Source organism: Symphalangus syndactylus, chromosome 17, assembly GCF_028878055.3.
Source record: "Symphalangus syndactylus isolate Jambi chromosome 17, NHGRI_mSymSyn1-v2.1_pri, whole genome shotgun sequence".
NCBI classification, from domain to species: Eukaryota; Metazoa; Chordata; class Mammalia; order Primates; family Hylobatidae; genus Symphalangus; species Symphalangus syndactylus.
This window is the reverse complement of record NC_072439.2, coordinates 83,608,210-83,622,523: the sequence shown is the minus strand read 5'-3', so window position 1 is coordinate 83,622,523 and position 14,314 is coordinate 83,608,210. Positions and strand designations below refer to the sequence as shown.

At 43.4% G+C, this 14,314-nt stretch overlaps 1 protein-coding gene across 1 annotated transcript; it reads left to right on the top strand.

Annotated features, from left to right (window-relative positions):
- The first annotated feature begins 6,903 nt into the window (after positions 1–6,903).
- Positions 6,904–7,539, top strand: LOC134733321 (large ribosomal subunit protein eL18-like). The gene has a single exon (XM_063622311.1). It carries the CDS (start codon positions 6,936–6,938, stop codon positions 7,497–7,499), a length of 564 nt encoding a protein of 187 aa, XP_063478381.1. The 5' UTR covers positions 6,904–6,935; the 3' UTR covers positions 7,500–7,539.
- Positions 7,540–14,314: the final 6,775 nt, after the last annotated feature.

The window sequence follows — 14,314 nt, the reverse complement described above, 5'->3', positions numbered from 1 at the left end:
TGCCTTTCAATAAGATCACTGTCAGCAGCTCCTCTCAATTGTGTGCTCAGACGCATGAGTGGGATCAGCTGGAGTGAAAAATGCAGAAAGGAGATTGAGGGTCCCTGGTTTGGAAAAGAGATTACAGAAGAGGAAGCCTGGCTGTACCAGACAAGATGTGTTAATCCAGGCAAGAGATGTTAATGACAGAGGTGGAAAGCAAATAGCTAACAACAGGGTGGAAGAGAAAGACAGATCACTGATATGTACAAATAATCATTTTAAATATTCAGACAGATTAAGTAAGTGCTGGATGTGAAGTTCAAATGCTATCCCTGCTGCATGAAGAAGAAACTAGACCCAACAGGGAGGACTGAAAAAGGGCTCTTAGAGAAGGTAGCATTTGAAAAGAGTAGTAACAGATATTCGAGCCTTCAAAAGACAAAAATATGCAGCAGCATATTTTGTTAGAGGGAACTGTATGGGCACAGGCACAAAGACGGAAAAATCTAGAAAGTAGTTCAGTAGAGATGAAGGGCATGGTGCTTGTGAGTATGTGAGCATGCATGTCATGGGAAAGGAAAATGGAAAAGTGAGTTGGGGCCAGATACTGATTATATCAATAGCTAATGAAACAACACGTTTGAAGCTCTGTCTTTCACAATGCTTGACACAATATGTACATACTTCCCTATCTATTGTCTGAATCCCCACTAGAATGAAAATTCCATGAGGGAAGGACCTTGTCAGTCTCATTTACCACTGTCCCTCAAAGCCTACTTTAATGCTTGGCCTCTAGTAAGTATTGTATTTTCAGTAGAGACAGGGTTTCACCATGTTTGTCAGGCTGGTCTCGAACTCCCGATCTCAGGTGATCCGCCTGCTTTGGCCTCCCAAAGTGCTGGGATTACAGGTGTGAGCCGCTGCACTTGGCAGAACCTTGAACTTCTTAAAAGTTAGGTTAGGAAGGACCTTGTCAGTCTCATTTACCACTGTCCCTCAAAGCCTACTTCAATGCTTGGCCTCTAGTAAGTGCCCAGCAAATGTTCATTGAATGAATAAATGAGAAGGTGAATGAGCAGGTGAATAAGTGAGTTGATAAATGAAAAGGTAAAGCACCAAATACACTGGGTGGAATAAAATTGGTATTTAATATGTGGTAACCATTAACAATACTAGTCATTATTATTATTATCATCAGATATTAGAAGAATAATACCTGATAGGTTGGGGAGGTTGGCCAATTAGGTACCTAGATTACCTTGTTTAAAATTTATCATTACTTGGATACCCTAAAAGCCCTTACTTGACAAGTATGCAGAAATTTTACTATGACAAAATTGCACAGGTAACCCATACATTTGTACAAATAAAAAGAGGAAAAGTGAAATATATCATTACTTCTCAAAGTACATTGGCTATTACCACAAACTTAAAATCTTTAGCAAGGTATCCGAAGTCCTTTAATCTTTAATTCCAACCTAACTTTTAAGAAGTTCAAGGTTCTGCCAGGCGCAGTGGCTCATGCCTGTAATCCCAGCACTTTGAGAACCCAACGTAGGCAGATCATCTGAGGTCAGGAGTTTGAGGCCAGCCTGGAAAACATGATGAAACCCTGTCTCTACTAAAAATACAAAAATTAGTCAGGTGTGGTGGTGCATGCCTGCAATCCCAGCTACTTGGGAGGCTGAGGTGAGAGAATTGCTTGACCCACAAGGCGGAGGTTGCATTGAGACATGATCACACCATTGCACTCCAGTCTGGGCAACAGAGTGAGACTTTGTCTCAGAAAAAAATAAAATTAAAATTAAAAAATTCTAAAAATAAATAAAAAAGAAGTTCAAGGTCCCTTCACTGCAGGATGTTCTTTCTTTCTCCCCATCCTTCTGCAGTCAATAGTTTCAATCCTGCTGGTTCACGGATGGCAAACATTGTACCTTGGGTGAGGGGTACAGATAATTACCATAAAGGTGTTAAAGAAATGACAATGACAATATCCAGTACTTAGCCTTTGCCCTGGAACTATGCAAAGCAAATTACTCACTAACAGCCTATGAGGTATGCATTATTCCTACTCTTATTTCCTGGGTAAGTAATTTACCAAAGGTCAGAGCTCCTGGTAGGGGAGCTGAGACTTGAACTTGTTCTGGAGGCATGTGAATAACTATTTTCCTTGTTATTGATGACAGGGCTTCAATGCCACGCCAAAATTTGAATTTTATTCTGCGAGCAATGATGGGTCAGGCTTTACTCAGACGAGGGAGGATCCTGACTCTATTTGGGGACTAGCTCACAGTCACATTTCTCCAAAACACTGGATGCATTTAGGGTCACAAGGCAAGATACAACTGGGAAGTTAATTGGAACCAGATCCTAGGAAATTGTACTTTACTTGGGAAGAAATAAGAGGGTGTCTGAACAGTAAGTGACACAACCAGTGAAGTATTTATTAGTCATCTATTCTGTGACCTCCCCCAGGTACTTGGTAATATGGTAAAGCTGCATGAATTTAAACAATTATTCCTGCTTTCCACCAGTTTATGGTCTAATGAGGGAGGTAAGGCACACACGTTTAAACACAAATGAGGCAGAACTTGACAAAAGTCAAATCAATCCAACAGAAATGTGCCAAATTCACCCCGGAGTAGGCAGGAAGGTGAAAGGCTTGGAGGCTGGGCTGAAAGGTTGGCGATTCAGCCCCCAGGCCACAGGCTCCTTTCACTGTCAGTAAATACTAATTGAAGATAATGAAGGCCTTTATCACCTCTTCACCAAAAATCTGCATTCTCATTCATATTAACTTTTCCAGGGAACCAGAAATCTCTGGCTCAAAATATTTCCCTCAAACCAATCTATCTTATTTGCATTAAATTAACTCCAGCTACTCCAGGCCAACTTCACCGAGTCTTGGACTCCTCCACATTCAAGGTGCTAAAATGTATTATAATTGTCATCTGCAAAATGCTGAAGAAAGATTAAAGCTCTATGGGATTTTTTGTTTTGTTTTGTAAAGACAGTCTGACTATGTTGCCCAGGCTGGTCTTGAACTCCCTAAGTGCTGGGATTACAGGCATGAACCTGTAATGAAACTGAATTGCCAAACTGAATTTGATTGAGTTTGAAACCAACGTAGAATAAATGGTCTTTAGAATCATATATCTCACTTTTTAGTAAAATTTATGCTTAACAGTTTTGTTTTGGCTTTGCCTGATTACAAAAGTAATGCAATGAAAAAATGCAGCGTATTCTAGAGAATAAATTATCTATGACCCCACCCTCCAAAGATAACCACTGTTAGCAGTATGTATATGTATCACTTCTTAGTTCTGACTAATTTTAGATCCTAGATAAGAGGATAAACAGATAACGTTAATCCACACACATAAGCAAATAAACACTACATGCTATTTTGCATTTTTCTCACCAGCTCCAGCAGTCCCGCTTAACTGCGGTTTTGCTTTCTGTGGTTTCAGGTAAATATGGTAGAATAAGGTATTTTCAGATCAAGAGAGGAAAAGAGAGGAACACATTCGCATAACTTTTATTACAGTATATTATTATTTATTCTTTTTTTTTTTTTTTTTGCAGGGGGAAGGGAGACAGAGTCTCACTCTGTCACCCAGGCTGGAGTGCAGTGGCATGATCTTGGCTCACTGCAACCTCCGCCTTCTGGGTTCAAGCGATTCTCCTGCCTCAGCCTCCTGAGTAGCTGGGACTACAGGCATGCAACACCACGCATGGCTAACTTTTGTATTTTTAGTACAGACAGGGTTTCACCATGTTGGCCAGGCTGGTCTTGAACTCCTGACCTCGCCTGCCTTGGCCTACCAAAGTGCTGGGATTACAGGCGTGAACCACCGCACCCTACCTTATTTGTCCTATTTTGTTATTAGTTTTTATTATCAATCTCTTCTTGTGCCTAATTTATAAATTAAACTTTATCGTAGATATGAATCTGTAGGAAAAAATAAAATGTATACAGAGTTCACTACTATCCAAGGTTTCAGGCATCCACTGGGGGTCTTGGAACATATCCACCTCAGATAAGGGGGGGCTACTGTATGTAGATTTCACTTATTTTTACTCTCATATAGTATCATATAGTATTCTAGTATGTATATACTTTTTTTTTTTTCTTTTTTGAGATGGAGTCTCGCTCTGTCACTCAGGTTGGAGTGCTGTGGCGCAGTCTCAGCTCACTGCAACCTCTGCCTCCTGGGTTCAAGCAGTTCTCCTGCCTCACCCTCCCGAGTAGCCGGGACTAGGGGCGCGTGCCACCATGCCCAGCTAATTTTTTTGTGTGTGTATTTTTAGCAGAGACAAGTTTTCACTGTGTTAGCCAGGATGCTCTCGATCTCCTGACCTCATGATCTGCCCGCCTCAGCCTTCCAAAGTGCTGGGACTACAGGAGTGAGCCACCGCGCCCAGCCGACTCTATTTTTAAAATAAAATTCCACATCAATAGATCATTATTTTCCTTCAGTTGTTTACTCACATATAAATTTACTTCTTTTTTTTTTTTTTTTTTGAGACAGGGTCTTGCTCTGTCACCCAGGCTGGAGTGCAGTGGTGGAATTATGGCCCACTATATGATTGAACTCCTGAGCTTGAACAATCCTCCCTCCTCATCCTCCTGAGTAATTGGGATTACAGGTGTGCACCACTATGCCCAGCTAATTTTTAAATTATTTTTAAAGACAGAGTTTCCTGTGTCACTGGTCTTGAACTCCTGGACTGAAGTGATCCTCCCACCTCAGCCTCCCAAAGTGCTGGGATTACAGGTGTGAGCCACAGAGCCTGACCTACTTATTTATTACTACTACAAAAATATACTATGTTAAGGCCGGGCGCTGTGGCTCACACCTGTAATCCTAGCACTTTGGGTGGCCGAGGCGGGCAGATCACAAGATTCGGAGTTCGAGACCAGCCTGGCCAATATGGTGAAACTCCGTCTCTACTAAAAATACAAAACTTAGCCAGGAGTGGTAGAGGAGCCTGTAATCCCAGCTACTCGGGGAGGCTGAGGTATGAGAATCCCTTGAACCTGGGAGGCAGAGGTTACAGTGAGCCAAGATTGCGCCACTGCACTCCAGCCTGGGCGACAGAGCAAGACTCCGTCTCAAAAAAAAAAGAAAAAATATATATATATACACACACACATACACACACTATGTTTATTTTTTAATTTTTTTTTTTTGAGACGGAGTCTCGCTCTGTCGCCCAGGCTGGAGTGTAGTGGCGCAATCTCGGCTCACTGCAAGCTCCTCCTCCCAGGTTCACGCCATTCTCCTGCCTCAGCCTCTCCAAGTAGCTGGGACTACAGGCGCCCGCCACCACGCCCGGCTAATTTTTTTGTATTTTTAGTAGAGACGGGGTTCCACCGTGGTCTCGATCTCCTGACCTCGTGATCCGCCCACCTCGGCCTCCCAAAGTGCTGGGATTACAAGCGTGAGCCACCGCGCCCGGCCTCACACACTATGTTTAACATCCTTGTACATATGTTTTTGCACACTTGTGCTAACAATTTTATAGAATAATTTCCTAGAAGAACTGCACAAAGAATGCCTTTTTTTTTCTGGAGACAAAGTCTCCCTCTGTCACCCAGGCTGGAGTGCAGTGGCATGATCTCAGGTCACTGCAACCTTCGCTTCCTTAGTTCAAGCGATTCTCCTACCTCAGCCTCCCGAGTAGCTGGGGACTATAGGCGCGTCCCACCATGCCCAGCTAATATATTTTTTTTGAAATGGAGTCTCAATCTGTTGCCCAGGCTGAAGTGCAGTGGTGCGATCTTGGCTCAAGCAATTCCCCTGCCTCAGCCTCCCAAGTACCTGGGATTACAGGCGCACGCTACCATGCCCGGCTAATTTTTTTGTATTTTTAGTAGACATAGGGTTTCACCACATTGGCCAGGGTAGTGTCAAACTCCTGACCTCAGGCAGTTTGCTCGCCTTGGCCTCCCAAAGTGCTGGGATTACAGGTGTCAAGCACTGCACCCAGCCAGAATGCCTGCATTTTAATCTGAATCTGTATTGCCAGCTTTCCCTTTCAAAGTAGCACCAAGTCCATCTCAATTTGAGTGGATAAAAATGCCTCCACCACCTCACTGCACCAGGTATTATCAACCAGTTTACTAAGGAGTCATGTGAACTAGACCAATCAATTCACTCTAGAAGGATGAGGATGCATAGTGGGCATTTCAGAAATATTCTTGTTGCTGAGGCTCCAGGAGGCCAAAAGTTTAATAAGAGCAACCGGCCGGGCCCGGTGGCTCAGGCCGGGCGCGGTGGCTCACGCTTGTAATCCCAGCACTTTGGGAGGCCGAGGCGGGCGGATCACGAGGTCAGGAAATCGAGATCACGGTGAAACCCCGTCTCTACTAAAAATACAAAAAAAATTAGCCGGGCGTAGTGGCGGGCGCCTGTAGTCCCAGCTACTCGGAGAGGCTGAGGCAGGAGAATGGCGTGAACCCGGGAGGCGGAGCTTGCAGTGAGCCGAGACTGCGCCACCGCACTCCAGCCTGGGCGACAGAGCGAGACTCGGTCTCAAAAAAAAAAAAAAAAAAGAGCAACCAAGTATTTTCACAGAAGAAAACACATCATTTTCTACTCCTTTTACCCCCTACACAAAATAAAAACAAAGCAGAAACAGTATATCAATAAGTGCCATCCTGTATCTGTATCATTTATAATGTGTAGACTCAGGTTGTGAGGATATGAGTCAAAATCCAGGCATCAGATTCAGAACAGTCAGAGAAAATCGATGAATGTGTTTAGTTTTAGGTAGGAAACTGAAGAAGTGAAAGTCCTGGATAGATGGAGAAATGATTGTCTATGGAAAGTGACAACGTCCTAATGTGGAGAGATTAATTTGGAAATTTCTTCACCTCAACCGAAGAATTTACAGTGCTTTAAAAACTTATCTCACTTTCCGGACCTGGCCGAGCAGGAGGCGCCATCATGGGAGTCGACATCCGCCACAACAAGGACCAGAAGGTTGGGCGCAAGCAGTCCAAGAGCCAGGATATTTACCTGAGGCTGTTGGTCAAGTTGTACAGGTTTCTGGCCAGAACCAACTCCACATTCAACCAGGTTGTGTTGAAGAGGTTGTTTACGAGTCGCACCAACCGGCCGCCTCTGTCCCTTTCCCGGATGATCCGGAAGATGAAGCTTCCTGGCCCGGAAAACAAAACGGCCGTGGTTGTGGGGACCGCAACGGATGACGTGCGGGTTCAAGAGGTGCCCAAACTGAAGGTATGTGCACCGCACGTGACCAGCCGGGCCCGCAGCCGCATCCTCAGGGCAGGGGGCAAGATCCTCACTTTCGACCAGCTGGCCCTGGACTCCACCAAGGGCTGCGGCACTGTCCTGCTCTCCGGTCCTCACAAGGGCCGAGAGGTGTACCGGCATTTTGGCAAGGCCCCAGGAACCCCGCACAGCCACACCAAACCCTACGTCCGCTCCAAGGGCTGGAAGTTCGAGCGTGCCAGAGGCCGACGGGCCAGCCGAGGCTACAAAAACTAACCCTGGATCCTACTCTCTTATTAAAAAGATTTTGAATGCTGACAAAAAAAAAAAAAAAAAAAAAACTTATCTCAGGGGCCACTACATAGAATACATTGTTCTCAGACAGAATAAGTACTTTTGTGGTTAGGTAAGGCAGTGCTAGAAAGTCTCAAGAGCAGCTTTCTCTGGGAAATCACACTTGCTTCTAACAAGAGCTGTGGCTGTGAGCCACCAACACTGCAGGGACACTCATGCGCCTGGAGGTCCCTAGACAGCAGAAAGGAGGGAGTGACGCCTTGGTCAATCCAGTACGAAAACTATGTTTGGGTGATGATGGCTCAGGCCCTGGCTGGCTGTGCAACCCTGGAGCAGCCACTTAACATCTCCAAACCTCTGTCAACTTTCTTGTAAAGACATCAGCAGGATGATTTCTAAGATGTTTTTCAGCTCTGAAAACTGTCGGATTGTAAACTAAAAGTACTGATTCACAAATGTTTGTGTGTTATCAGATTGACTCGGAGAGCTAATAAAGAGCACAGAGGATAGGATCTGGGCTCTGGTGAGTGGATCAAGTTCCCCAGGTGATTCTGATACTGACCAAGGTTTAAGAACCACTGACTTAGGGAAAGGATGAGAATCGGAGCATAGATTTTTGAAAATATGTAACTGTCGTGAGAATTAGTGGGATGATACAGTAAAGTGTAAAGTGCTACTAAAATATTATTATTACTGTATTACCATAGGGCCTTATTTACCAAGTGACTTTAATTCTGGAAATGATCAATTGTCAATTATGGTCATGTCTTTGCCCATCTGTTAAAAAAAAGTCTCCATGGGCCAGGTGCAGTGGTTCATGACTATAATCCCAGCACTTTGGGAGGCCAAGGCAAGCAGATCACTTGAGCCAGGGAGTTCGAGACCAGCCTGGTCAACATAGTGAAAACTTGTCTCTGTTAAAAATACAAAAATTAGCCAGGCATGGTGGCGGGTGCCTGTAATCCCAGCTACTCTGGAGGCTGAGGCACGGGAATTGCTTGAACCCTGGAGGTGGAACCCTGGAGGTGGAGGTTGCACTGAGCCGAGATCATGCCACTGCACTCCAGCCTGGGCAACAGAGCCAGATGAAGACTCTATCTCAAAAAAAAAAAAAGGAGAGAGAGAGAGAGACTCCTGATGGTAAAAAGATCATTGGTCACCAGGGATTAGAGGGGAGGGAATGATGAATAGGCAGAGCACAGAGGATTTCCAGAGCAGTGAAAATACTCTGTATGACTAGGATAGTGGAGATTGTTATACATTTGTCCAAACCCATAGAATATATAGTACTAAGGGTGAGCCCTAATGTAAACTGTGGACTTTGGGTAATAATGGTGTATCAATTAGGTCCACCAATTGTAATAAATGTACCACCCTGGTGGGGAATGTTGATAACAGAGGAGGCTATGCATGTGCGGGGGCAGGAGTATGTCGAAAATCTTTGTACCTTCCTCTCAATCTTGACGTAAGCCTAATACTGCTCTAAAAAATAATGTCTTGACCAGGTGCGGTGGCTCACACCTGTAACCCCAGCACTTTGGGAGGCCAAAGCAGGAGGATCGCTTGAGCTAAAGATTTTGAGACCAGCCTAGGCAACATGGTGAGATCTCATTTCTTTTCTTTTTCTTTTTCTTTTTTTTTTTGAGAGAAGTCTCGCTCTTATCCCCCAGGTGTGAGTGCAGTGGCTTGATCTCGGCTCACTGCAACCTCCACCTCCTGGTTTCAAACGAGTCTCCTGCCTCTGCCTCCCAAATAGCTGGGATTAAGTCGCCTGCCACCATGCCAGGCTAATTTTTGTATTTTTTTTTTAGTAGATATTGGGTTTCACCATGTTGGCCAGGCTGGAGTGAGACCTCATTTCTACAATTTTTTTTTTAAAAGTTAGCCAGGTGTGGTAGTGCATACAGTCCCAGATACTCAGAAGGCTGAAGTGGGAAGATTGCCTGAGCCTGGAAGGTTGCAGTGAGCCATGATCAGCCCACTGCATTCCAGCCCCAGCAAGACAGCAAAATGCTTTCTCCAAAAAAAAAAAAAAGAGTTTGAAAAACATCTTAATAAGTGTTCTCACCACAAATAAACAGTATGTGAAGTTATGCATATGTTAATTAGCTTAATTTATCCATTCCACAATGTATGCCTATTTCAAAACATCATGTTGTACACTATAAACATATACAATATTTATTTTTCAATTATAAATAAATAAATATTTTAAAAAGTGTCTCCCTTGTTGGGAAAACCCACACCAGTCTCTGACTTCCTGGCCTTGTGATCAGTCTCAGGCATTCTAGCTCCTTGTTTCAGATGTGGTACATGTCTCTCCACTGCTAAGGACATTAATACTAACTCTTTCATGAGGTACCTCATTTTAAAGCTTTCAAAGCACTTGCAGATTCATTTCATTTGATTTCACACTCATCCAATAGGGTGAGCAGAACAAGTATCACTATATCCATTTTGGGATGATGAAAATTTTTCAGGCACACAGGTACCTCTTAGAAACACTGCGCCCTGGACTATAAGCCACTTGAGTTTCGGTGCTGATGTCTTGCCCACTGTTGTGTACTTATCTCTGAGGATAGGAGAGTTCGGAGTAGATGTTGATAAGTATTAAATATAGACATTAAATTCTGCCACCCTTATTTTCTAAAAATGCTGAATTTTGACCTAAGCAAGGATAATACATCTCCTGTTCATCTCCACCAGAACTTATGGTTCAAGAGGGCAGAGATTTTTACCTCATTTATTCACTGCTGTATCCCAAATACCTTGAACGCTGTCTGACTCATATTAGGTACTCAAGAATTACTTTTTAAAATAAGCAAATATACTTGTATCTTTAATGCCTAACCTAGAGCCTGGGCCAGAAATACGCTTGCTAAGCGTGTGCTGGGCCAGGTGCGGTGGCTCACACCTATAATCCCAGCACTTTGGGAGGTTGAGGCGGGCAGATCACCTGAGGTTGGGAGTTTGAGACCAACCTGACCAACATGGAGAAACCCCATCTCTACTAAAATTACAAAAAAAAAAATTATCTGGGCATAGAGGCGCATGCCTGTAATCCCAGCAACTCGGGAGGCTGAGGCAGGAGAATCGCTTGAACCCGGGAGGCGGAGGTTGCAGTGAGCCAAGATCGTGCCATTGCACTCCAGCCTGGGCAACAAGAGGGAAACTCCGTCTCAAAAAAAAAAAAAAAACTAAGTGTGTGATGAATGAAATACTCTAAGGGAAGAGAAAAGAGAGGAAATTTAAATATCAAAGCTGATAAAATCAAATTGTCTCATCTATAGTAGACTATTAAATGAATTTCTATTATAAGATGCTACCGAATCACCAATAAAATGACCATTTGATTTTTTCTTTTTTTTTTTTTTTGAGATAGAGTTTTGCTCTTGTGGCCTAGGCTGGAGTGCAGTGGTGCGATCTTGGCTCACTGCAACCTCTGCCTCCCAGGTTCAAGCAATTCTGCCTCAGCCTGCCAAGTAGCTGGGATTACAGGTGTGTGCCACCATGCCTGGCTAATTTTTGGTATTTTTAGTAGTAACAGGGTTTCACCATGTTAGCTGGGCTGGTCTCGAACTCCTGACCTCAGGTGATCCACCCGCCTCGGCCTCCCAAAGTGCTGGGATTACAGGTGTGAGCCACCATGCCTAGCCAATCGTTTGATGTTTTAAGCATGTATACACATTCTTTTGATTGAAAAGAACAGATTTTAAAATATGTATTTTTTTTTTTTTTTTGCAAGGTAAGTGAAAAAGCAGCTTAGAATTAAGTAAGATAAAATACATGCATTTAGGCTGGGCACAGTGGCTCACACCTGTAATCCAGCAGTATGGGAGGCCAAGGTGGATGGATCACGGGGTCAGGAGTTCAAGACCAGCCTGGCCAAGATGGTGAAGCCCCATCTCTACTAAAACTACAAAAATTAGCCAGGCGCGGTGGTCAGAGCCTGTAATCCCAACTACTCGGGAGGCTGAGACAGGAGAATCGCTTGAACCCAGGCGGCAGAGGTTGCAGTGAGCGGAGATTGCACTGCTGTGCTCCAGCCTGGGAGGCAAAGCGAAACTCCGTCTCAAAAAACAAAAAAATATAAACGTGTATTTAAAAAAGACTGGGAAGGTTCACTATGTCTGGATAAAGAAGGTTTTTATTTAAAAAATGTAAAGTTATTAATTTAAATACAGACAGGGTTTCACCATGTTGCCCAGGCTGGTCTTGAACTGCTGAGCTCAAGCAATCTTCCCATCTCAGCCCTACAAAGTGCTGGGATTACAGGCATGAGCCACTTTGTCCATCCAATAAATTAGTTAATGGCCGATTTTTATGTTCTTTTCTTATCCATACTTTCTGAATTTTCTATACTATACATTCATTGCTTTTATAATAAGGAGAAAAGAGTGACTATGAAAGAAAAATACATAGAAGGAAATATATTAAATACATAGAAGGAAATACATTAAAATTCAAACAATAATTTAATGGAGTGGTGAGGACATGGATTATAATTTTAAAAAGTATTGTCTATTTTTAAATGTTCTTGAATTATTTGCATTACTTATTATATGAAAAATTTAACATTGGAAACTTGCAAGAATCTAATTTGCTGTGCAGTCTGAGATACACTCTACAAAGTCAAATATTTGTGAGTAACTTGAAGCACACACCAAGTGTCAAGTTTTGAAAAGGGAAACTTTCACAGGTTATCAGCCAAAAACGTAAGTTGTGACTTCCCAGAAAATCTCAGGAACTTTTACCTATAGGCACCAAAATAATGCCCCAGAGGGCTCCTAAAGGAGTAGGGAGTGGGGGTGGGGGCCCAGTGGGGGAGCTGCTGTGGATTCCTTAATATTCACCTAGAACTTCTTTGGCAGCAATGATTGATGGATGATATATAATTAATTTCACTTGACAAGCATAAAGGAAAAATTTCCCTGAGCCACTGTAACCTGAGCTAATGAAACCCTGTTTAACCAAGGGTGTGTATTTAGACTGGATCTTACCTTAGTGACTTAGCCATTAGTAGGAATTCATTGTTTACCTTTAGGATTCTTATCAGGACTTAGACTCTGTTTGCATGTGATTTTCACCTGATTGCTCAACATACTCAGCGTTATACGATTTGGAAATAAGTGAAAACATTGCAAGATCACAAAAAGCTAATCTCAACTATCTAATCTCCTTAAAACTTTATGATTTTCTCTTCTCTTTCAGGATGTATTATGGTATACTCTGGAAAGATTCCGTGAACAAGCAAGACACCTGTTTCAGGTCTTGTTAAATAGCAGGTCTTTCCATTTCCTTTAAGCCTTTCAGAGATTCAGACCATGTCATCATACCCGATCACTTCATACCTGAACCCCACAAGGGCAGCAGCATCCTCTAGTGTCTACTACCCATGAGACCCCCTCTAGAGAAAGTTCCAGAAAACAAGATGAGTTCAAAGAGTTCATAAGGAACTTTTTGGGGAACCTACAACTGTTATTAGTTAACACTGGACAGGGAGCCAGGAGATCTAGATTTGGGTTGTACTTTGCCCTGTTCATATAACTTTGGACAAGCCACTCATCTTTTAGGAACCTTCATTTCCTCATTTATATTGAAGACAATTGAAGTAAAGGACCTCTAAAATCTGTTTCAGTTTGAAAATTCTCTGGCTCAGAAGAAATCCCTCATGAAGATCAGCAGCAGGAGGGCCTGGGGTGGCTTGGTGGGCCCTTCCTTCACAGTAAGAGAAATAGGAACTCAGGCAGGGTCTCAGTCTCTCGGGAATTTTGAGTTATTCTCATCCAATTCTGCACTTGAAAAACTGAGAAGTGAGACTGTGGATTCAACACCCCTGATATCCTTTGGAAATCAAAGGCCTATCGCTTCTCGGCCTTTTGGCTAAGATCAAGTGTGGAAATCAAAGGCCTGGCTGCATCAGGTGAGTTGGCATTTGTCTTTCTCCTGGATAATTGGAGCTATGTTTTTATTTCCATGGGGAAAAAAAAAACAAAAATAGTCATGGCCTTGCCATGCAGAAGTATTCATGAATAATTAGGGGACAGTGATAGCTGAACACAACAAAAGAGTTGGTTCTGTGAGCCCTCAAATTTTGGCAGCCTTGAGAACACTGTAAATGGAGGCCTAGTCTAGGACTGCTGTAATGTCATCCAAGGCCTGGGGTGTGCCACACCCCATCACCGCCTTCATTTACCCCCACCCAGATGACCCTGCCATCTGCCAGGTGTGCTCACAAGAGGTGGCACAGATCTGTGGATGGGGAGGAGGGAGCACTCTGGCAGCAGCCTCCTCCTGCCTCCCTGCCTGGGAGCCACGTGACAGTTTGCTTCTCTTTGACTTCCAGGCTGAAGAAGGTTTTAGTCTTCATTTCTACACATCTACCATTGGTGGGCAGCTTACTTCCCTCCCTCAGCCTTGCTTGGGACCCCTCGCTCCCTGCCTTCTGCACTCTGCCACCATTTTGGGTACCTCAGAGGCACACGCTAGAGTCAGGCCCTGTTTCCCTTTTCTGCCTCCTCCAAAAGGATAGTGCTATGTTATTTTTCAGCTCAAAATTCCACACTCACTCTATTTTCTAGTAAACAAAAATTTGAAATTTTTAGCCCAACCGTCAATGTTCCTTATTACCAACATTGCCTTTTGTCCACTCTACACACACACACACACACACACACATTCACACATAAACACATTGTCTACCTTTGCAGAGCTCATTTATGTTGTGAAGTTCAGCTTTAATGACTCTTTCCCTGGGAAATCTACCCAATATCTTTCAGCCTAAAATATTCTCTCCT